We start from the raw sequence: 25,133 nt of genomic DNA on the forward strand, positions 1-25,133 counted from the left end.
ATCAGTACTGGAGTCTCAGTTTCATCAATTTATGTTCATTACTTAGATGAAGAGACAAAGTAACATATCCAAGTTTCCTGTTGATACAAAAAATAAGTGGGAATGCAAGCTATGAGGACATGCAGACTGTAAAGTGATAGACAGATCCAGTGAGTGGATAGAGTATAAAGTGGGAAGTGCAAGATTATTCACATTGGTGGTGAAAATAGAAAACAGAATAAGTTTAAGAAAATGCAAAAACTGTAAATACTGATGTTTCGGAATGTACAAGGGACACAGAGTTAGCATGCAGGTAGAGCAAGCAATTAAGAAAGCAAATGATCGTATATTCGCCTTTATTGTAAAATTGAAGTACAAGTTTTGCTACAATTGTATGGGACTTTGTTGAGACCACACATGGAATACAATATGCAATTTTGGTCTGTATCTTTAAAAGATACACTTGCATTGAAAACAGTGCAGTGAAGATTCATTAGATTGATTCCACGAGTGAGAGGACTGTCCTATGATGAGAAGTTGAGTAAATTGAGTCTGTAATTTACAAGAATGAGATGTGATCTCATTGAATCATTTAAGATTATGGAGGGCAAGGCAGCACAGTTCCTGAATAAAGAGCAAATTGTAACCAGACTAAGTTGAAAAGAGATTTCTTCACTCAAAGGGCTGTGAATCTTTGGAATCCTCTACCTCAGAGTATTGGATGCAATCTCATGGAATATATTTGAGGTTGAGAGTGCGATTTTGGTCTTTAGAGAACCAAGGAACATGAAGAGTGTGTAAGAAAGTGGAGTTAATGTACGATCATAAGCAACAATCTTTTTCAATGGCGCAGTAAGGTCAATGGGCCATATGATCATCTGCTCTTATTTCTTATGAGAAACTGGCACTTTTGGAATCTCCAATATCGATTTCAGCGGGAGCGGAGCAGGTTAGTCAATTTCAGCGGGAACAGTGCGCAAGTGATTGCTGGGAGGTAAGTTTCTCCTTTAAAAACACTTGTCTTTGCAGGAGCAGGCCAGTCGATTTCAGCTGGAGCGATGCGTTAGTGATTTCTGGGAGAACTTCACAGGAGCAGGCTAGTCAATTTCAGCGGTAAACACTTACCTGGTCCCGTTTTCGGTCCCTCTTTGCTGTTTTTAAAAAAAAATTTAGTGTTTAAGGCGGGAGCAGGAAGTTCGACCCGCGGACTTCTGGGAAGACCCTCACCAATAAATTCTGGTGGAGAGGAAACCCGAGACACGACACGTGTAGTGTCTCCCACACGCCCTCCTCCTCTAACCTAATAATAAAACCCATTGGTGTGAGGTAAGTACCATATTTTATTATTATTAATTTTTTAAAATTTAATTTAGTTGTTAGCCAGATCTTGGTAGAAAGTTAGAGGGATGGCAGGGAAGGGAGTGCAATGTTCCTCCTGCAGGATGTTTGAGGTGAGGGATGCCGTTAGTGTCCCTGCTGATTTTACCTGCAGGAAGTGCTGCCATCTCCAGCTCCTCCAAGACCGAGTTAGGGAACTGGAGCTGGAGTTGGAAGAACATCGGATCATTCGGGAGGCAGAGGGGGTCATAGATAGCAGCTTCAGGGAATTAGTTACACCAAAGATTGGAGATAGATGGGTAACTGTAAGAGGGACTGGGAAGAAGCAGTCAGTGCAGGGATCCCCTGCGGTCGATCCCCTGAGAAACAAGTATACCGCTTTGGATACTTGTGGTGGTGGGGGGGGGGGGGGGGGGGGGAGACTTACCAGGGGTAAGCCATGGGGTACGGGCCTCTGGCACGGAGGCTGTCCCTGTTGCTCAGAAGGGAAGGGGGGAGAGGAGCAGAGCATTAGTAATTGGGGACTCGATAGTCAGGGGCACAGATAGGAGATTTTGTGGGAGCGTGAGAGACTCACGTTTGGTATGTTGCCTCCCAGGTGCAAGGGTACGTGATGTCTCGGATCGTGTTTTCCGGGTCCTTAGGGCGGGAGGGGGAGCAGCCCCAAGTCGTGGTCCACATTGGCACTAACGACATAGGTAGGAAAGGGGACAAGGATGTCAGGCAGGCTTTCAGGGAGCTAGGATGGAAGCTCAGAACTAGAACAAACAGAGTTGTTATCTCTGGGTTGTTGCCCGTGCCACGTGATAGTGAGATGAGGAATAGGGAGAGGGAGCAATTAAACACGTGGCTACAGGGATGGTGCAGGCGGGAGGGATTCAGATTTCTGGATAACTGGGGCTCTTTCTGGGGAAGGTGGGACCTCTACAGACAGGATGGTCTACATCTGAACCTGAGGGGCACAAATATCCTGGGGGGGGGGCGGGGGGAGATTTGTTAGTGCTCTTTGGGGGGGTTTAAACTAATGCAGCAGAGGCATGGGAACCTGGATTGTAGTTTTAGGGTAAGGGAGAATGAGAGTATAGAGGTCAGGAGCATAGATTTGACGTCACAGGAGGGGGCCAGTGTTCAGGTAGGTGGTTTGAAGTGTGTCTACTTCAATGCCAGTATACAAAATAAGGTAGGGGAACTGGCAGCATGGGTTGGTACCTGGGACTTCGATGTTGTGGCCATTTCGGAGACATGGATAGAGCAGGGACAGGAATGGATGTTGCAGGTTCCGGGGTTTAGGTGTTTTAGTAAGCTCAGAGAAGGAGGCAAAAGAGGGGGAGGTGTGGCGCTGCTAGTCAAGAGCAGTATTACGGTGGCGGAGAGGATGCTAGATGGGGACTCATCTTCTGAGGTAGTATGGGCTGAGGTTAGAAACATGAAAGGAGAGGTCACCCTGTTGGGAGTCTTCTATAGGCCTCCAAATAGTTCTAGGGATGTAGAGGAAAGGATGGAGAGGATGATCCTGGATAAGAGCGAAAGTAACAGGGTAGTTATTATGGGAGACTTTAACTTTCCAAATATTGACTCGAAAAGATAATAGTTCTCGAGTACATTAGACGGGTCGTTTTTTGTACAGTGTGTGCAGGAGGGTTTCCTGACACAATATGTGGACAGGCCAACAAGAGGCGAGGCCACGTTGGATTTGGTTTTGGGTAATGAACCAGGCTAGGTGTTGGATTTGGAGGTAGGAGAGCACTTTGGGGACAGTGACCACAATTCGGTGATGTTTACGTTAATGATGGAAAGGGATAAGTATACACCGCAGGGCAAGAGTTATAGCTGGGGGAAGGGCAATTATGATGCCATTAGACGTGACTTGGGGGGGATAAGGTGGAGAAGTAGGCTGCAAGTGTTGGGCACACTGGATAAGTGGAGCTTGTTCAAGGATCAGCTACTGCGTGTTCTTGATAAGTATGTACCGGTCAGGCAGGGAGGAAGGCGTCGAGCAAGGGAACCGTGGTTTACCAAAGAAGTGGAATCTCTTGTTAAGAGGAAGAAGGAGGCCTATGTGAAGATGAGGTGTGAAGTTTCAGTTGGGGCGATGGATAGTTACAAGGTAGCGAGGAAGGATCGAAAGAGAGAGCTAAGACGAGAAAGGAGGGGACATGAGAAGTATTTGGCAGGTAGGATCAAGGAAAACCCAAAAGCTTTCTATAGGTATGTCAGGAATAAGCGAATGACTAGGGAAAGAGTAGGACCAGTCAAGGACAGGAATGGGAAGTTGTGAGTCTGAAGAGATAGGCGAGATACTAAATGAATATTTTTCGTCAGTATTCACTCAGGAAAAAGAGAATGTTGTGGAGGAGAATGCTGAGACCCAGGCTAATAGAATAGATGGCATTGAGGTACGTAGGGAAGAGGTGTTGGCAATTCTGGACAGGCTGAAAATAGATAAGTCCCCGGGTCCTGATGGGATTTATCCTAGGATTCTCTGGGAGGCCAGGGAAGAGATTGCTGGACCTTTGGCGTTGATTTTTATGTCATCATTGGCTACAGGAATAGTGCCAGAGGACTGGAGGATAGCAAATGTGGTCCCTTTGTTCAAAAAGGGGAGCAGAGACAACCCCGGCAACTATAGACCGGTCTGTAGTGGGTAAAGTCTTGGAGGGGATTATAAGAGACAAGATTTATAATCATCTAGATAGGAATAATATGATCAGGGATAGTCAGCATGGCTTTGTGAAGGGTAGGTCATGCCTCACAAACCTTATCGAGTTCTTTGAGAAGGTGGCGGAACAGGTAGATGCGGGTAGAGCAGTTGATGTGGTGTATATGGATTTCAGTAAAGCGTTTGATAAGGTTCCCCACGGTAGGCTATTGCAGAAAATACGGAGGCTGGGGATTGAGGGTGATTTAGAGATGTGGATCAGGAATTGGCTAGCTGAAAGACAGAGGGTGGTGGTTGATGGGAAATGTTCAGAATGGAGTTCAGTTACAAGTGGCATACCACAAGGATCAGTTCTGGGGCTGTTGCTGTTTGTCATTTTTATCAATGACCTAGAGGAAGGCGCAGAAGGGTGGGTGAGTAAATTTGCAGACGACACTAAAGTCGGTGGTGTTGTCGACAGTGTGGAAGGATGTAGCAGGTTACAGAGGGATATAGATAAGCTGCAGAGCTGGGCTGAGAGGTGGCAAATGGAGTTTAATGTAGAGAAGTGTGAGGTGATTCACTTTGGAAGGAATAACAGGAATGCGGAATATTTGGCTAATGGTAAAGTTCTTGGAAGTGTGGATGAGCAGAGGGGTCTAGGTGTCCATGTACATAGATCTCTGAAAGTTGCCACCCAGGTTGATAGGGTTGTGAAGAAGGCCTATGGAGTGTTGGCCTTTATTGGTAGAGGGATTGAGTTCCGGAATCGGGAGGTCATGTTGCAGCTGTACAAAACTCTGGTGCAGCCGCATTTGGAGTATTGCGTACAGTTTTGGTCACCGCATTATAGGAAGGACGTGGAGGCTTTGGAGTGGGTGTGGAGATTTACCAGGATGTTGCCTGGTATGGAGGGAAAATCTTATGAGGAAAGGCTGATGGACTTGAGGTTGTTTTCGTTGGAGAAGAAGGAGGTTAAGAGGAGACTTAATAGAGGCATACAAAATGATCAGGGTTAGATAGGGTGGACAGTGAGAGCCTTCTCCCGCGGATGGAAATGGCTGGCACGAGGGGACATAACTTTAAACTGAGGGGTAATAGATATAGGACAGAGGTAGGTTCTTTACGCAAAGAGTAGTGAGGCCGTGGAATGCCCTACCTGCAACAGTAGTGAACTCGCCAACATTGAGGGCATTTAAAAGTTTATTGGATAAACATATGGATGATAATGGCATAGTGTAGGTTAGATGGCTTTTGTTTCAGTGCAACATCGTGGGCCAAAGGGCCTGTACTGCGCTGTATCGTTCTATGTTCTATCTGTCCACAGCAAATTAGAACAGAATAATGTAGATTTAAGAGATCTGAAATAAAAACAAATGCTGGAAAAATGTACGCAGGTCCAGCAGTATCTGTTGAGAGAAACAGAGTTAACATTGAGTCCTAAGGACACTTCTGCAGAATGCTCTTCTCTCCTATATTTAAAAAAAAACATAATACTGCAGCTCAAACATTGATGTTGTTTTGTCATGTTCTTTCTAAGATCCAGTGCAGGTTATATACTAACCTAATAATACGCTGCCCAGTGTGATAATCTCACCACTTGGCATACTACTTGAAACTCATTCTTTGTTCAATTCTCAACAAGTAGAATGTCTTTCTTTCCTCACTGTTGCTTCATCCTACAAGCTTCAGGCTTTTAAAAAAACCTTTCAAACTGGAATTCCAAATTTGTTTCATCGCTGTTTATCTCAGTGGCATCCTTGACAATGGGTTTAACACTTCAACTTTGAAATATGTAATGTTCACATCTCTGCCACCCTAAGTGCTCCCGGGCCATTGCACTAATGGAAATATGCTTTGCATTGTGTATAGGTTATCAGGGATACGTGGAGCTAAAATCACAATCAGATCAGCCATGTTCTTATTGAATGGTGGAGCAGGCTCGAGGGTTCAAATGGCCTATACCTGTTTCTAATTCGTATTCAGCTACTAAATGATCAAATGCCAATACATAACTCCGAAATCATATGGAAGTTTTTATTATTTTACTTAAATACTTAATCAGACCTCGTTAACCTGAAGACAAAAATAGGATTATAACCTCATCATGATGGTCCGGGCCTAAATAAATACACTAACTCTCGGAGGGGTTTATCTAACATACGCATTCAAAAATACGTACATCGCCTTCAGTCAAGATCTTCACTGACCACTGCAGCTCCTCCGTGCGTGTTGGAAATTATTTGTAAAGCAACAGTGCGATCTTCCAAGCTCGATCTAAACGACGAGTGATGACCACGACGACCAGATAATCGTTTTTTCCGTGATCCGACCTTCCTCAGAGACGAAGGCTTCGTTTTCGTCAAACTGTGACTTCCGGTGGGCCTGCACGTCATTTCCCACACGAACGCCAATATCCCGGATGTCTGGTGACCGCCATTTCTTTTTGTTTCTGGAGGAGAATAAATCCAATCTTACTTTATAACCACAATTACTAATTAATGAAATGTTATCTCAGTCGGGCTGGGTTCGAGGCAAGTGTGACTTTTCTTGACGTGAATCCACTTTTCGAAGCCGAGTTTTCTGCATGAGGAGTAGGCGTGGGATCTTTCGTTTCTAAGGAAGTGACGTAATCACGCCGGAAGGTTGTGAGGGAGTGGGTGTCGGTTGCAATCGCTCTATTTGCGCGAGAGGATTTGATTATTATTTTCTCGGTAATTTAATGGATTATCTCTCAATTACGGTCCCTGGGAAGTGGATATAACGATTGTTATAGACACTTGTCACCTTTGTGTTGTGATTATCCACAATATTAAGATACCCAGGGAGTAATTAAAGATTCGCAAGATGACCCATTATTTTTCTTATCGCGAGTTTGTCACCTTGAAATCCTGGTTCGTATTACGAGTGTGTTTTCTTTAAATTTGCTGCAGCATTCGTCTCGGGATGATGGATGACATTCATCGGCGACAAGATCGGGCGAACCGTGAGATGAAAAATATGATTGCGGCCAATGTTTTTTATTGTAAGGTGCGTATGAATGCGGTGGAGCGCGAGGAGAGGTCGTCCGCCATTTTGAATCGGTTTCAGATCATGAGGGAAAATGGCGGCCAATGTGTTCCGTTGTGCACTGGTTACAGTTAGGATAGAATTTGGCTGTGAGTTCTACACCTGTACAGTCTGAGTTTTAATTATATTTTCCTTTTATATTATCTGAATTTCCATTGCAACGGCCACCCGGCGTCTTGGCTCTCCTGAGCCGTACCGTTTTAGGGACGCGCCGTTCCGTCATTTGCACTATATTCTGGACAAAGTGAAAACCGGGAGTTGTAGCACCCACTCAGCTGCTGTCCTGACTAATTTAACATCGACTGTTTTGGTCTATATTTAAATGCTTTCAGAATATTTTTTTTTTGCATTTCCCCATTTTGATTTAATCCGCTGAATAAGGTTAACATAGATGTCATTTAGGTAATCCCCTCTTGGCGCATTTTTCCCCCTTTATTCAATCATGGGATGTGGTTTGCCATTTCAGAGTACATTTAAGAATCAACCACATTGCTGTGGGTCTGGAGTGACATGTAGCCCAGACCAGGGAAGAACGGCACGTTTCCTTCCCTAAAGGACATTAGTGAATCAGATGAGTTTTTACGACAATCAACTGTGGTCATCATTAGACGTCTAATTCCATATTTTTATTGAATTCAAATTTCACTACAGCTGTGGTGGGATTCGAACCCAGGTCCCCAGAGAATTAATTACCCTGGGCCTCTGGATCACTATGTCACCGGAGAGACAGAGAAACCGTGTGACATGTTGCCACACCTGATTTTTTCCACCGGAATTTAAAAAATAAAAAAAATTTAAGTACCCAATTTTTCTTTCACAATTAAGGGGCAATTTAGAGTGGCCAATCCACCTACCCAGCACATCTTTGGGTTGTGGGGATGAGACAGACACAGAAATGGCTAGGTGGATTGGCCATGCTAAATTGCCCTTCATGTCCAAAAAGTTTAGGAGGGGTTATTGCGTTACGGGGATAGGGTGGAGGTGAGGGCTCAAGTGGGTTGGTGCAGACTCGATGGGCTGAATGGCCTCCTTCTGCACTATGTTCTAGGGGGAGAATGTGCTAACTCTACAAGAACAGTGACCCGAAAGCTGGGATCAACCCCAGGTCATCAGCGCCTTGAGGCAGCAGTTAGCCACTGCGCCACGGTGCTGCCCTATCCATCAGTATTTTGCTTGTGGCACAGTGGTTCGCACTGCTGCCTCACAGCACCAGTGACCCGGGTTCAGTTCCAGCTTTGGGTGGCAGTTTACTTTGAGTGTGTCTACGTTGGTTTCCTTCGAGTGCTCTGGTTTCTTCCTGCAGTCAAAAAAATGTGCAGGTTGGGTATATTTGACGTGATGATAAAATTACTCCTTAGTATCCAGGGATGTGGAGGTTCGGTGGGGATAGGGCGGGGAGTGGGCCGAGGTAGGGTGCTCTTTCAGAGGGTTGGTACAGACACGATGGACCAAATGGCCTTCTGCACTACAGGGATTCTGTCCTACCTAGTAAAATACTGCCTTAATGGCAAGAATATTCACGCTCATTTCGCCTCTGGTATTCAGTTTATGGTCCGTGTTCGTGCCAAGGCTGAAATGAGGTCTGGAGGTGTAATCTTCTGACAGATCCCAAACTGAGCATCATTAAGCTGGTTATCGATACGTAAATGATGCGAGTTGCACCGTCAACAATATCATCTATTACTTAGCTGATTATTTTGGAGTTGGCTGATTTGAGTGGTGTTTTGCCAGATGGTGTTTGTACTACTTTTTGTGGGTCTGGGGATATTCAACTTTTTTTGTGTATATTGTAACAAAAATTGTTGACCCGTAAAATATTTACAGTTTCATGACCTACGCTGTATAACAATTGATTTTTCAATAAATCATTAAACATTTGTGAACAGCTAGAATAATTGTGCATATGTAACATTTCATACTAAATTCCAAGCGCCCTCCATTTATATTTTTAATTTTAGATCTGCGATGTTCGTTGTACATCTGAGATGAATCTCAAAATGCATTTCCTTGGGTTGAAACACAAAAAGGTAAGAGCACCAAATGTAGAAACACCATTTGAATATGTGCAGATAATACTTGTGGCTGATGAGTTCTTTTGTATAACTAAATTGGCTGTCCGCAACTTGTTGTCTTGACTCAGAAAAGTGATATAGGGTTTATTAATGTGGTTCTTTCCTAGTTTTGCTGGGTATCCCATTTGACCGATTTTCAGAGACTTTTCTGGGCTTTTTTGCTCCCTTAATTGTACTAAAAACTGTTCTGGGATAGGAAATCAAAAATGTACCATTGTTGGCTTGAATGAATGCCTCCGCTCATGGGCAGTGCAATATTAGAATGGAACAGATGGGGGCCTTCAATTCATTGTGATGTTGTATTTTCCACACAACAGATTTCTGAATTGTGGTAAACAAGGTTCCATCGATGTTGAGCTACTTGCTACATAACGTTCAGCTCGTTCTCTGTATACTTTCATTTGTAAACATAAGTACAATTTTTGGTTTATTGTGGTTAGGTGCAATATTTGCTCTGCAGTATTTGGATCTTTCCGCCATCCAATTTTGCGCTCTGAACATGAACAAAACGAGCATTTGCTGTTTTAGAAAAAATCTATCTGGGTCACCATCTGAGTTATCCAATGAGGTGAGAACCACATGACAGATTTGGCATTGGTCTTCATGTGGTCACAGAGCTCTTAAAACACTTTCTTTTTCTCAGCTCTAATCCTTTCTACATCTGATATCAGATTGCTAGAGACTGAACAAAAATGACATGAGACTGTTAACTTCTGGCTGTCTACTCTTGGCAAACTTCTGGCTGTCTACTCTTGGCAGACTACGGGTGACGACTGTTGTTGAAAGTGTACACAATTCATTGGGGCTGATAAGCTAGTGCACATGATCAAAGTTTTTGTATGTTGTATTGGTAATCATGCTATTTTTGAAATTGTTTGGTAAAATACACATTTCCTTGTGGTAGCGTGTTATTGCAGTTTTTCAATGTTCTTCAACTAATCGTTGCATAAGTATGTTGCTGGACACGAGTATCATGGCCCCTGGTAGCAATAAACTTATTTTTTGATAGAATTCGATTGAAATCAGTCTGTCACTGGCATCAAGATAAATGGTTCATGGGAGAAAGTACGGTTTACAGTCTTGTTTGACAGCTGAAAGGAGCAAACGTGGGATGCTGAAGAAGCGGAGGTACAATATAAAGGTCGCAGAAGATTATTCTTCGGATCTGTTTGTCTTCCTTTTCAATGCAGCTCAACAGATGCAGGGATGTAGACCAGTTTGGTATAAATGAGAGCGGTTTTGGGAGGAGAATAATAACATTTGTAAGCTTTTAATGGAGAAATCAAAAATATTACAACACTGTAGCAGCAGCTCATTAATATTTTGTCAATGTGAAGCAACAAGCTTGCAAAATTAATTGTAACATTCTGAAAGTGGTGAATTTATCCATTACGGGTGATATCTTTACACAGCAGAAGCACACCAAGTTACATTTGAGTGGAAAACTGTGTCATCGCTGGAACTGCAAAGTTCACAGAAAAGGCTTTGTCACTTTGCCAGGGCAGATGGTATGGGTGCCCCCATCCTAAGAACAAATATTTTCAAACACTCATTTGAAATGGGACTTGGAAGTCAAAAGGAGCAGTATGGGCGGCACGTGGCACAGTGGTTAGCACTGCTGCCTACTCACTGAGGACCCAGGGTTCAAATCCTGGGCCTGGGTCACTGTCCGTGTTGAGTTTGCACATTCTGCTCGTGTACGCGTGGGTTTCACCCCCACAACCCCAAAAGTTGTGCAGGCTTGGCCACACTAAATTGCCCCTTAATTGGAAAAGAAAGTAATTGGGTGCTCTAAATTCATTTTTGAAAAAGGAGCAGTAGAACTTCTTTGTAATTCAGATAATCCTACATAATTTAGGAACTTGCTCAACTTAATTCTAATTATCTTTTTTCCATGAATGTCTTTGGGATGCACTTTTTTTTTAACAAACTATTTTAATGAGGTATTTTTGGCATTACAAACAGCAACAGTAGAAAAACAAACTATGTACAAAGAACAATAAACATAGTGCAAACACTGACTCCCATCTCTCCAAGACCCGCCTATTTAACCCCCTATTCTACGCTATCCCCCAGCTGACGATTAATTCTCCGCGAAGAAGTCTATGAATGGTTGCCAACTCCGGATGAACCCTAACAATGGCCCTCTCCAGGCAAATCTTCTCCAGGCTGAAAAACTCGCCATGTCGGTTAACCAGGTCTCTGACTTCGGGGGCTTTGAGTCCCTCCAAGCTAATAATATCCATCTCCGGGCTACCAGGGAGGCAAAGGCCAGAACATCTGCTTCTTTCTCCTCCTGGACCCCCGGGTCTTCCAACATCCTAAAAATTGCCACCTCTGGACTCATTGCCACCCTTGTTTTCAATACTCTGGACATGACGTCCGCAAACCCCTGCCAATATCCCCTAAGTTTTGGACATGCCCAAAACATGTGGACATGATTCGCTGGTCCGCCCGCACATTTTACACACCTGTCCTCTACCCCAAAGAATCTACTCATCCGGGCCACTGTCATGTGGGCCGGGTGGACCACCTTGAATTTGATCAAGCTGAGCCTTGCGCATGTAGCGGTCGCGTTGACTCTGCTCAACGTGTCCGTCCATAAGCCATCCTCCAACTCACCCCAAGCCCCTCCCACTTGCGCTTCAGCTCCTCTGTCTGCGTTTCTGTCCCCATAAGTTCTTTGTAGATGTCTGAGACTCTTCCCTCTCCCACCCATCCCCTAGACACTACCCTATCCTGGATCCCCCTTAATGGCAGGAGTGGGAAGGATGATACCTGCCTGTGCAGGAAGTCCCGCATCTGTAAATATCGGAATTTGTTTCCTCTTGCCAACCCAAACTTCTCCTCCAGCGCCCTCAAGCTAGGGAAGCTCCCTTCCAGAAACAGGTTCCCCCATCCTCTCAATTCCCGCCCTTCGCCATACTCTCAACCCCCCATCCAAGTTCCTGGGGCAAACTGGTGGTTATCACATATTGGGGAGTTGGGATGCATTTCTGTATATAGCCCACAACTTGCATCATAATTGTTCTATTCCCTCAATTTTGAAAAGTTTCTCTTGAGCTCTAATTTAACTTTTTTGAGAATTGTTGGAAGTGCATATTTTAAGTCCTACAAAAAACTATGAATGCTGGCAATCTGAAATAGAAGCACAATGGAATGGAACATATGACCAAGGAGCAGGAGTCAGCCATTCGGCCCCTCTCGCTTTCTCTGCCAATTCATAAGATCATGGTTGATCTAATAACCTCAAATCTGTATCCTGCCTACCCCGTAAAACCTATCGCCTCTTGCTTGCCAAGAATTTATCCACCCCAAATTTTCAAAGATTCAACTTCCACCACCTTTTCAGGAAGGAGTTCCAAAGGCTCACGAACCTCTGAGAAAAACATTTGATTCACCTCTGCTTTAAATGGATGACCTTTTATTTTTAAATAGTGGCCCCTAGTTCTAGATTCTCCCACAAGAGGAAACATTCGCTCCACATCCACCTGTTAAGATCCCGCCGGATCTTGAATGTTTCAACCAAGTAACCTCTTACTCTTCTAAACTCCACGGGTAGCAGGCTAGCCTGTTCAACCTTTCCTCTAATGACCTGCCCAATTGAGTTATTAGTTTAGTAAACCTCTGAACTGCTTAAATAAGGATGCCAATACTATTAACAGTACTCTAGTTGTCTCGCTAGTGCCCCCGTTACAACTGAAGTATAATCTCCATAGTTTTGTTTTCAATTCCCCTTCCAATGATAACATTCTAACATTAGCTTTCCTAATTACTTGCTGTATCTAAACTGTATACTAGTTTTTTGTGATTTATGCACTTGAGACACCCAGGTCTCTCTGCATCTCAGGAGCTCTAACATAGTATTTTCCAGAATTTTCAACTTTTAGACAAAATTAACTTTGGTTCGTTCCTAGAAGCGAGCTTCCCAGATCTTATTTGGATTTTGGGAGATCTGTTTGCTTTCAGTTATGTGTATGATTACTGACTTCTTAATCCTTCTCCCATAATGGTTACTTGTCGAGGACCCGGTTAGATCCCGAGTCACTGTCTGTGGGGAGTTTGCACATTCTCCCCATGTCAGTGTGGGTTTGACCCCCAAAACCTAAAAGATGTGCAGGGTAGGGGGATTGACCATGCTAAATTGCCCCTTAATTGGAAAAAAATAATAATTGGGTACTCTAAATTTATTAAAAATAATGATTACTTGTAATGGCTTATAAGTGGTTGGCTCTTGCTTGCGATAACTCCAGGATGATTTAAAAAACATTTGGCATAATTGCTTGCTTGGTGCATAAAGTCCACTGTATCCCAAATTACTTCATGTCCAGTCGATGTAAAGCAATAAATGCCTGAGTTTTTCTGCATCATTCTGTATCTCCAAATATCATATTATAAAAATAAATTCAACTCAACAATTGACTCAATTTCGTCTCTGCCTCTAGTTTTGGGGTGAGTTCCAAGTAGTTCAAAAATACAGTTTTTAGCAGTGGACTTTGGGTGTATCTTTTTTTAATTCTACAATTGTGGTTAAGGTGTTTGGGGGAATAGTTTGGATGGAGTTTTTTTGGTTCAGGCCCACCATTCTATATAGCCATCTAGGGACTTCCTTCTACCCTGATGATCTGGTTGCAGGATGTGTGCAAAATTTTTCCCGAGCCATTATAGTCATAGTAAATCAAGCTAAAGCTTACTTACATTACACAATGACCCAAGACTATTGGAAATTGTCAATGCTATGTGATGAAGAAACTGACTAGCTTGGAAGATTATGCTTTCCCCCTTGCTCCATTATATGCATCGTTCATCCTTGAGCTAGGGCTTTGAGGAAGAGAAATATGGCTATCTCTGTATATTGGCTATCTCTTGTATATTCTAACACTGTGGAGCTGTATAATAATTAGATCTGTTTTATATTGCTGATTGACATGGATTTTCAAATTATTTCAGCATTTCCATACAGACAGAGGACCGAATTAGTAAAATTGTTCAATTTGTTTTATTTATTCAAGACTTGTTGGTGCCACTGGCTAGGCCAGCGTTCATTGCTCATTCTAATTGCCCTCCAGAAGGTGGTGGTCAGCTGCCGCCTTATACCATTGGAGTCCATATGGTGCAGGCACATTGGGAGGGAGCTCTAGGATTTTGATCCAATGACAATGAAGGAATGGCAATATATTTCTAAATTGAATGGTGAGTGGCTTGGAGGGAACTTCCAGGTAGTGGTGTTCTCGTGTCTCTGTTGCGCCTGTGCTTCTAGATGGTAGAGGTCGTGGTTTGGAAGGTGCTGTCTTAGAAGCCTTGGTGAGTCCTTGTAGTGCCCTGTAGATGGTACACACTTCTGCCACTGTGCGTTAATTGTGGAGGGAGTGAGCGTTTGTGGATGGGGTGTCAAATCAAGTGGGCTTCTTTGTCCTGGATGGCGCCAAGCTTCCTGAGTATTGTTGGAGCTGCACCTGTAAGTGGAGAGTATTCCATCACACCCCTGACTTGTACCTTGTAGGTTGTGGACAGGCTTTGTGAACCGAGAGGTGAGCTACTTGAGTCAGGATTCCTAACCCTGGACCTGTTCTTGAAGCCACAGTATTTATATGGCTGGACCAGTTGAGTTTCTGGTCAATGGTAGCCCCCAGGGTGTTAATCGTGAGGAATTCCACAATGGTAATGTCTTTGAATGTCATGGGGTGATGGTTAGATCCTTTCTAGTTGGAGATTGTCTTCGCCCAGCACTTGTGTGGCATGCGTGTTACTTGCCACTTGTCAGCACAAGCCTGAATATTGTCCAGCTCTTGTTGCATTTGGGCACAGACTGCCTCAGTAGCTGAGGAGTCGCAAATGCTGCTTGAATATTGTGTAATCATCAACGAACATCCCCACTTCTGACCTTATAATGGCAGGAAGGTCATTGATGAAGCAACTGATGATGGTTGGGCCTAGGACTCTACCCTGAGGAATTACTGCAGTAATATCTTGGAGCGGAGATGACTGACCTCCAACAGCCACAGACAACCATCTTTCTTTGTGCTAGTTACTGCTCCAACCAACGGAGAGCTTCCCCTCCCTGATTCCCATTGACTACAGTTTTGCTTGGGCTCCTTGATGCCAACCTTGATCAAATGTGACCTTGATATTATTCTTTGTGCTGCATTCTTCTGGCCCAAGGCATCTTACTTTCTCCCACCAGCCTTGGAAGCAATTGAGATTTTGCAACATGCGCTATTGGATTGCTCTGGGTTGAACATTCAAAGATGTTGAGACATCTGCTCCAGGGCTATTGTGGACCGATAATGTTTAGTAATAGATAAATGCTCCAAGTACCTTCTGATCAGATCGGTTTCTTCCTCCACCCTCGGTTTTATCAGGGAACAATTGATCATCACGAGAGACCAAGTTTCAGTCTCTGATTAAAAACAAATTCAGGACGCTCTTATAAAAAAAATTGGTCTGCCTTTAAGACTACTTGCCTAACTATAATATAGTCAATCTATTAGATTTTGAGCAGCAAGTGCAGGCTGCAGAGGAAACATTTTACACACACTCGATTAGTCCATGTTTCATGCTTCTTTGTCTCTATTTTGTGGCCTTATTCTATCTTTCTACGATGTCCCACATTGATGAGCAACTGATCTCATGCCCATTTGATAGGAAAGGTGCTTTCGCTGTTTATGTGGTTCTAAATACAGAAGTTGTGCAGAATATTTGTGCTGAAGCACAAAATTGTGGAGTGTTTGTGATGCACTTTCTTATCTACGTACCAGTGCAAATCTCTGGCTTGCTGGCAACAATGTTTACAGGTTCCTCCTTCAAGCATCTTTCATGAAATCACAGGAGAAAGAGATGTGTTATTCAGGCTGGGAGATAATAATGTTGATCTTCATGCCAAATAATGCAATGGAATTGCATATCTGGACAATGTATGTGGCTCATCAGGCAGTGAAACTATTGTCGTTAACATTGTTTTTTAATCTAGGAAAATGAAGTCTAAATAATGAATTTGTAGTGACTCACAATGAGGAAGGGGGGTGCATAGTTCTCACATATTATGTTAGAATGCAGTAGGATACAGTACAATGGCTGCCAGGAGTGCAGAACAAAAGGGCAATGTTAATGGACAGCATAAAATCCTCTTCCCTTATTTTTGCTCCAGGGTAAAAGTCCCAGGAGTAAGTGATCGTGACAGGCGAAAAGTTGATTTCCGGAGCCAAACTCTGCTGTGTGCGACACATTCAATGGTTAATTTTTCCTTCGAGCTAATTTTAATTAATTTCTATCCAAACCCATATTTCTGAAATCAATTGAACTATTGCCTTTCAAGCGTAAAGTTAAATTTCTTCATGTAAACATCTCTCAAAAATGCTTAAGTAAAAGCAAAATATTGCAGATGCTGGAAAAATGAATTAAAAAGAGAAAATGGTGGAAAAACTCTGGTCTGGCAGCATCTGTTGAGAGACAAACCGTTAACATTTCGAGGCTTTATGACTTCAGAGCTAAAGAGAGGGCGAAATGTGATGATATTTATGCTGTTGAAGCATGTGAAGCAGATGGAGCAAAACAAGGTATAGGATGGATTGGCGCTTCAGGGATTTGACAAAGGTGTCATGGGCAAAGACAAAGCTCGTGTCGAAGGCTAAAGAAGGTGCTGATGGTGGCATAAAAGGTAAGCTGGCAGAATGTACTGATGGTAGAACAAGGCGTCAGCACTCGTGAAAGCAAAATCGAAGAGCAAGTGGCAGATGACTTTGTGGGGGAGAGGGTGGTGTTGGATCTCTTCGCCATCCATGGCCTGAAACACTCCTTTCAGATCAAGGAGTGTTTCATTTGCATCTCCTTGTATTATGGTCCACTGTATCTCTGCTCCCAATGTAATCTCCTCTACATGGGGGAGACTAGACGCAGGCCGTTCTGCTTTGCGGAACACCTTCGCTCAGCCCACAAGCATGGCTCCAACCTTCCTTTTGCTTGACATTTCAACTCGCCACCTTGCTCTCATGCCCACATGTCTGTCCTTGGCTTGCTGCAATATTCCAGTGACGCCCAACACAAACTGGAGGAACAGCACCTCATCTCACGATTCGGCATTCCACAGCATTCAGACTACCTTTAACACTCCATTTGTCTTGCGCCCATGGCATCTTTCTCAAATTTCTCCTGAACACTGCCCTAATTCTAATTTGGTTTATCTTAAACGTGTGTATTTTACAGTGTCTTGACATATTCATGGCTTAACTCCATAGTTAACTATTTTTTGGTCAGTTATTAAATCGTGGAAGTATTTTGGTAATTGGTAGGAGGCAAGATTGCTCATAGATTTTAGGTACTTATGTTGGTTAATGAAGCAAACATGAATACAGAGACAAGTTCCTTAACATTGGCTTCAATTTATAATACTGCTGCGACACTTGTACTATCAGATCAACTAGGATTGTATTGCTTGAGTACTTTTTGTGACTGTTTACATGCTCATCTGCGTTTAAAATAAAACCAAAGTCACTTTTTTTGTTTTGAATTAATTTTGGGGAGGCTTTTTAGCTTTATGATGACTACCTGCTATTGTTGACACTTAAATGAGTACGAGTACATGAATTACTAAGAAATCAAGGATTTAGCCAAATCTGACTGATATAAATGAAGTGGCAATGGTTGGTTCTGTCCTGCGAGTATGTGGCCTGTCCACTTGTTCAATAGCCAAAATGAAGTTGAACAAAAGATCATCTATCATTCTATGGTTCCTTTGTGAAATTTCGTTTCATAGAATTTACAGTGCAGAAGGAGGCCATTTGGCCCATCGAGTCTGCACCAGCCCTTGGAAAGGGCACCCTACCCAAGCCCACGCATCCATCCTATCCCCATAACACAACAATCCCACCCAACCTTTTTGAACACTAAGGGCAATTTATCATGGCCAATCCACTGCACATCTTTGGACTGTGGGAGGAAGCCGGTGCGCCCGGGGGAAACTCATGCACACACGGGGAGAACGTGCAGACTCTGCACAGACATTGACCCAAGCCGGGAATCGAACCTGGGACCCTGTAGCTGTGAAGCAACAGTGCTAACCACTGTGCTACCGTGCTGCCACAAAACTGATCTGCTCAGAGATCTGGATATATGTAAATATTCCCTTTTAAACATTGACTCTTCGATCTTTAATTTTTCACCAAATTTGATGGGGCTGCTTCAAAATTATTTTGATGCAACCTGTGCTGTTACCACCCAACTCTGGTTAAAAGAAAAACATTTTTTTACTGGCCAGAGTTGAACTGGAAGAAAGTGCATTAAACATGTACAGAGGAAGTAAGCATGGGAAAATTGCTAATTCTCTTAGTGCCCAGAGCTTGCAGTAACTTAAAAAAAAAGTTCCAGCCTCTTGATTCCAAAGCTCAGAGTCCTATGAAACATTTTTCAGATGTTCATTCGGACATTTGTATGTTTATGATGTGTACAGTGTACAAACATCTTTATTTGTGCAGTTGCACAGAGAAGGACTCAACTCTGAGGACATTTGTTCATATTACTGACTACCTCAAGAAAATGTCTTGGAACACACAGGCTCTGGTGCATCAAGCAAATGGAGTTTGCAATGCATCTTCAACAAAGTGGGGCAGAAAGTAAGTTTGCCCAACAAATCTGGTCATTTCTGGTCATTTAACACTAGACTGTTTTAAGCCCCAATGATGTAAGAAAGTCTTGCAGTATTCAATTATTCAACAACGTGTTTAACAAATCACAATCTTTTAAGTGTGTTTTAAATGTGTTTTTGAATATAGTAAAATTACTAATGAATGTAATTTTACTAAAGCAGCTTTCTAATATGCAAAAGCTATTTCTTTGGGCACTGTTTTTGAGTTAATCTTGTGAATTTTTTTCTGCATTGTCAGAAAAATATAAAGAGCTCAACTGAATTTTTGCAGAATATACCGAGAAGGGTTCCTTTTCTTGAATATAATGAAGGAAAAGATGACCTTCCGGGGAAGAAAGTCTGCAAAATATCATTGTTAATGAAAACTTTCAGTTTTATGTCCCAACAGAAGCAACTCTGCTAACTTTTTTTCTATTCAATTTCCTCGATGGTTCATCCGAACTTCATATGACAGAATGAGGAAACCTTTAAAAATGGTAAGTATTATAAGATTCTTTAAGGATCTTGTTATCTTTACAGACACTATAGAAAGTCTGACACTTCTAGATTTATTTGAAATGAATCGTGCACTGACTCAAACAAGTTTACTTCCAGTTGTAAACAAAGGGGTTTACCTTGTAAAATTTGTGGCCTAAACTAATAACTGAACATTTATGTTTCAGTTTGCACCTAAGCCACATGGTGGGCCTTGAGCTCCATTTATTCATTGCTTCATCCCAATCTATTGCCATTGCAATGTGCATTGGTACCAACTTCAAAAATTGAAAGATTGGCGGGATGAACTGGTCAGGACATTTTCTGGCTTTGAGTACTTTTACTCTGAAGCTTTATTTGCCAATTGTTCAGGATACTTGGCGTGAACTGTGGAAAGTTGAATGTAAACTATAGTCGCTTTTGACAAAACCACAACCAAATAATTTACAAGTATGCTGGTTTTTGGAGAAGATACCAGAAACATTTTGTATTTTTGCCCCCTTTCGCCTTTTTCTCCAACCTTTAACAATTCAATATTTTTTGCCCATTTTGTTCTCTGTTCTCTACATTGTTTTTTGATTTCACCAAGTAATTCAGTTTTTCCTTTGTGCATCTTTATTTTTCTTTTTGCCTTTTAATTTCAGTCACTTTTGGGACTGGGAAAGAAAGATTTGGAGGTAATCTTTTTTGACTTTCAACCCAAGATGCTCCTGGGTCCGTGTAAATTTGAAGTTGTGGTGTAAATAATACAACAAGCTCTGGTTTGAAAAAACCACTGCTAACAAGTGTTGCTGTTGTATACTTGTTTTAAAATGCACCGTTACTGTCACACTATTTGTGAACGTGAAACGAGGTTTGGTGATTAATCATTCCTCTCTGGACTTGATATCTAACTTTGAGTCAACAGAACTCCACTTCAAAGCTGATGTGTTTGGTACTCAGCATGTCACCAAAAGTGATGAGGAATGCTGTGACACACTTAACCCACATTGCTTAAAATATTACATGTTGATGTAACATGGTTCAGGGCTTGAAATTAATTGCATCCCAGTAGCAAAATAAAAAATCCACTTGTCTAGGTTGATGACTACAATTTGCATTGTCTATGCCAGTACCAATTCAGCTGGTGGTGCCTTTTGTTGGGAAAATAGTACAAATCCCAAGATGAGTAAGGTCATTGCCCTATTCACAATATGGTGGCCCACTTACAGCATTTTGGTGTACCATGAGTGGTAAAGTTTGGCAAGAACTGTCTTGCCGTCAAAATGTTGACTGAAAGTACTCATGCTGTGCTACTGGTTTATAGGCAAGTGGCAAAAGTTTGCTACTGGGTATTTAAAGAAAACATTTCTTGTCCTGTCTCAACTGGTAGTAATAATGGTACTGCATCTGAAATAAAGTGGAAAGTGCCCAATTCCTTGCATTGAAAGCTCCATTGTTCTGCCAACCCTGCTTTTGAATCCATGAATGCAGTGACTTGAGCATGTTTGTTTAAACGTGACAACAGACAACAATGAAGTCCAGGGTTTCTCCCATGAAGGACTCCAGCCAATGCAAGCACTGCAGCAGAAGACATTGCATCATTTCTTGTATAATTTTGCTGATGGATGCAACGCTTAAATTATTTTGGTCGTAAATATAGCATAACAAATCAAAATTCTGAGACACCATTGCAGCAGCACAATTTTCCATGATGTATTCGGACTAAAAGCTCATGGTTGACCTGTTTAATTGCTATCTGCTTAAACTGTACAATGTTCTGTTGGGTTGGGAATTTTGCTAGAACTTTTGGAGCTTCAGCAAAGTCTTTGATCAAGGCACTATGATGGTTCAGTCAGTTTGAGTAGCTGAGCCATACAGAAGGGCAAGACCCCAAGTTTGGTACTGAGTCTCTACTGAACGAATGGACTTCAGGAAGACAGTAAAATACTGCTGTTGTACTCAGTACCCCAGGGTTAAGAGTGTAAATCAGCTAAGGTTCCTTCCCTAATAATCATCCAGTGACCTCCTCGCTCCCAACATCTTGCTAAAAATGATCAGGTAGCTGTCTGGCAAGAACGGGATTGGGTTCAACTGTGATGCTGCGGTTGAGTAACCTGCTGACACACTCGTGGATCTGCTGTGAAAGATCATTTGGATGAAGTACCAAACGATGCACGTGAATACCAGTAGACATTCCACCATACCTTCAGAGAAGGAAGTGGAGATAAATAATAGCACTTGGGTGAGCTCATAATAGGCCACTTAGAAATAGAAGCAGTAAACCAGATGGCCTTTTGAGCCTGCTTCACCATTCAAGGTGATTGCGGTTGATCTACTTCAACTCCTCTTTCCCAACCAAATCTGATGCATGTTTATGCTCAAACAGTTTGATGGAAATTTTATTCAAATAAATTAAACTGGTTAAATATCCTTTTTTTAAAAAAAAAAGAAAACTGCCAATACCAAACAATTGCAATATCAATTTCAAAGTATTTTAAGAGTTAATGGATGTAGGACTTTAATATACCAATTTGTGATACTGTGAATGTAGTTCTGTAATGGATGGCAGACTAGTTTCGATGCTTTATTCTGAATTTCAAAGTCAAAATATATTGATTTTGCTCCCCAGCCCTATCTTCCTTCCTCTTTCCTGCATTCTGCAGTGACCAGTCATCAGCCCAAATATGAAGCATCGGTGGGCTGTTGATTGCTGGCAGCGGCGCCGCTGAAAACAGTTCGGAAGGTTCTTCAATTTTGTACAGTTCCACCAACCAAGTTACAATTATAATGAGATGTTGGGGGCATCAACATTTCAGCCAGCTTCAGGTAGATTTTGCAGCCATTTTCGCCTGTTTGGCAAAAACCCAACATAGTGAAGCTGCATACATGACTGGGAATTGCTGACATACTTAACCCTACACTTCTCATTAGAGCATTGCTCAGAATGAGCTGTCTCTGTTCCATGTATTCCCTAAAGAGGGCTGGCCATTGGGAACATAGTCATTTTTACTGAGCCTGTGTTGCCTTTGTGCCCGATCTTCCAGTTCCCTTCTCTTCTCTTCCCCCTTTCACTATAGTGGAAGGATTTAATTGGTGAATGATTAATTCCTCGGTGCAAGTGCACTTAGGTTCTCAGCCCAATTGTTGCATTAAGGGGTTGAAATCTAATGGGCCTACAGTATATCTGAAGGTTACTGCTTTCGTTGATAACCCTGAAGTAGCTTTACGGCAGTTAACGGGATCCAATTCTATAACATCTAAATAATTGTTAGCACTCTGGTATGTCCCAGAAGAACATAACCAGAAATAGGAGCAGAAGCAGCCCTTTGAACCTGCTCTGTCATTCAGTACGATCGTGGCTGGTTGGATCTTGGCATCAGCTTCACTTTCCTGTCTATTTTTGCCATAGCCCTTGATTTTCCTGTAATTCAAAAGCCTGCTGATTTCCACCTTGAATAGTCACCTTGAATATAGTCAATGACTTGACCATCACAGCTGTTTGGCATTGAGAATTCCGAAAATTGACAACCTTCAAAGAGAATAAATTCCTCCCCTTCTCCATGTTAAATGGGCAACCTTTTATTCTATGCTCCCTAGTTTAGCCATGATCCTATTAAGTGGTGAAGGCTCGAGGGCCAAATGGCCAACTCCAGTTCCTATTTCTTATGGTCTTGTGCAGAAAACATTCAGCATACACCCTGTCAAGCACCCTCAGATTTTTGCATGTTTCTATCAGATCATATCTCATTTTTCTCAACTCTAATGATGATCAGCCGAAAATACTCAATCTTTCTTCATTAGACAACCCATTTATCCCAGGGATGAAGCAAATGAACCTTCTTTGAACTGCTCACTATAAGTATACAACGGGTGGTAAATATATGGAACGCGCGCTGCCTGGGGAGGTGGTGGGAGCAGGTATGATAACGGCATTTAAGGGGCATGTAGACAAATATATGAATGGGGTGAGAATGGAAGGATATGGATTGCGTAAGTGCATACGGTTTAGTTTGGGCAGGTACCATGGTCGGCACAGGCTTGAAGGGCCTGTCCCTGTGCTGTATTCTTTGTTTGATATCCTTCCTGTGTGCAGTACTATTGCAGGTGTAATGTCGTCAATGTCCTCTACGGTTATCGCAAGATTTCCCTAATTTTGTACATCATCCTCTTTTCAAAAAGCCACGATTCCATTTGCTTTCCTAATTGCGTGCTGCACCGGCATACAAAATTTTGTGTTTCACCTAGACGTAGACCCAGGATTCTGTGGTCTCTTGGGTTAAATAATATTTTGCTTTTCTGTCCTTCCTACCCAAATGGATAATCTCATATTTTTCACATTGTAAGACTGTCCAATCTTTCCCTACTTTGTTAACTGTGCCCCACATTATCCATTTGCATACTCTTGTGTCCTCCTCAGGACTTACTTTGCCACCACTTTTGTATTGTTAGCAAATCTGTCGACAATACACTCGAGCCTTTCATCCAAGTTGTTCTGCTTCTCATCTTCACAAGCACTTTGCTTCCCTTTGGGAATAGTGAGAAAGTTGAATGATTACCAGGTTGAATGTCAACCTGTTTGAACCATGTTATGACTGCTCCTTCCATGGTCAACAAGTCCTGGAATGGGATTTGAGCCCACAGCTTCTGGGTCAGAGGCAGAGGTGTGACATACTGAGCCACAAGATCTCTCCTTCATCCAAGTCATTGATGTAGATTGTAAATAGTTGAAGACCTAACATTAATCCCTGTGGTATCCCGCTACTTTTGGTTAGCCAACCTGAAGCGGACCCATTTATCCCACTAGTTATCTGGCTAACTAACAAAAAAACAACCCTCTGTGCTAATATATTGCCCACAGCACAATGGGCTCTTGTGTAGTAATTTTTTTGGAACTCGATCAAATGTCTCTGGGAAATCCCAATGTGCTATGCCACATCGATTGTTTTTCCTTTATCCCCCTGCTTGTTACACACTCAAAAACTTAATAAAAGCAGCACTGTGGTGCCGGGTCAATTTCCGTGTGGAGTTTGCACATTATTCCCATGTCTCTTGTAGGTCTCACCCCCACAACCCAAAAAGATGTGCAGGGTAGGTGAATTGGCTACTCTAAATTTAGTTTAAAAACTTTTTAAAAAAAAAAAAAACTTTTGTCAAACAAAATCCTTCTTTCATAGTTGATTGTTTTCTATGTCTCTGCTACTAGCTTAATAATGAATTCCAACATTTTCTCAATGACCGATGTTAGGTGAACTAGCCTATTGATTCCTGTTTTGTCTCCCTACCCTCTTGAGTAACGTTTTATGGTTACATTCTCCCTCCTTGCTCCATCGGAAATGTCTGAAATTTTGACTTCAGCTCCTAAATTTGAGTTGAAGTTCGCCAAGTTCCAGACATGGGAGATGCGGCTGTTGTGAATCACACTGTCCACCAACTTTCACATGCTGCAGCTGTAACACATCACATGCTCTACCATTGCTGTTTAACTAATTAGGTTATCAAGTTTTGAACTTTCACTCAATTATTTACAGTTTTTAAAGTAGGTAATCTTGTTTCACTCATTATCAATAGTTATATCCTTTACTGTAACTTGGCCTACAGTGAAAATATAATGAAGCAGCTCTTACCCCCGCCTCGCCGAGTTCCCATACTTGCGTTAACAGTTTGAAAAAAAATAGAACGCGGTATAATCATTCTGAACAGGAGTCTCCCACTCTGATCTTACTCAACAGGTGCTCTCCTGGTCTCGGAGCTCCCCTGCCACTCTTCTTTAAATCCTCCTCCGGTCTTGTTGGCTCCTGCCTCTCCTGTTTCCTGCCTCCTTTGCCACTGCTTTTTATATCTTGCTCCAATTTCACTCGGCTCTCCGTTCACATTGAGATGCCAGACGTAGTCAAGATTTTAAAACTGGAAGACAGACACATAAGCAAGCTGTGTTCATGCA

The 25,133-nt window shown here is 42.4% G+C and overlaps 2 protein-coding genes across 13 annotated transcripts in view; one reads left to right on the forward strand and one right to left on the reverse strand.

Annotated features, from left to right (window-relative positions):
* The window catches only part of LOC140425084 (uncharacterized), a 103,726-nt gene extending 97,414 nt beyond the window's left edge, over positions 1-6,312 (reverse strand). For 2 of the 4 annotated variants that reach the window (XM_072508953.1, XM_072508952.1), the window contains exon 1: positions 6,138-6,307. The gene's annotated coding sequence lies outside the window, so the exon portion shown is untranslated. Of the gene's footprint in view, positions 1-6,137 lie in introns of all 4 variants that reach the window. The other 2 variants (XM_072508954.1, XM_072508956.1) reach the window with 2 other exon arrangements.
* A 45-nt stretch (positions 6,313-6,357) lies between these two features.
* The window catches only part of LOC140425083 (uncharacterized), a 137,750-nt gene continuing 118,974 nt past the window's right edge, over positions 6,358-25,133 (forward strand). The window contains exons 1-5 of one of the 9 annotated variants that reach the window (XM_072508942.1): positions 6,358-6,489; positions 6,889-6,985; positions 8,983-9,051; positions 19,191-19,212; positions 19,855-19,887. In XM_072508942.1, the coding sequence (XP_072365043.1) occupies positions 6,902-6,985; positions 8,983-9,051; positions 19,191-19,212; positions 19,855-19,887 (208 nt within the window). In that variant the 5' untranslated portion in view covers positions 6,358-6,489; positions 6,889-6,901. Of the gene's footprint in view, positions 6,490-6,571; positions 6,670-6,888; positions 6,986-7,047; positions 7,114-8,982; positions 9,052-19,190; positions 19,213-19,854; positions 19,888-25,133 lie in introns of those variants that run through there. The other 8 variants (XM_072508941.1, XM_072508945.1, XM_072508943.1 and 5 more) reach the window with 8 other exon arrangements.

Source organism: Scyliorhinus torazame, chromosome 6, assembly GCF_047496885.1.
Source record: "Scyliorhinus torazame isolate Kashiwa2021f chromosome 6, sScyTor2.1, whole genome shotgun sequence".
NCBI classification, from domain to species: Eukaryota; Metazoa; Chordata; class Chondrichthyes; order Carcharhiniformes; family Scyliorhinidae; genus Scyliorhinus; species Scyliorhinus torazame.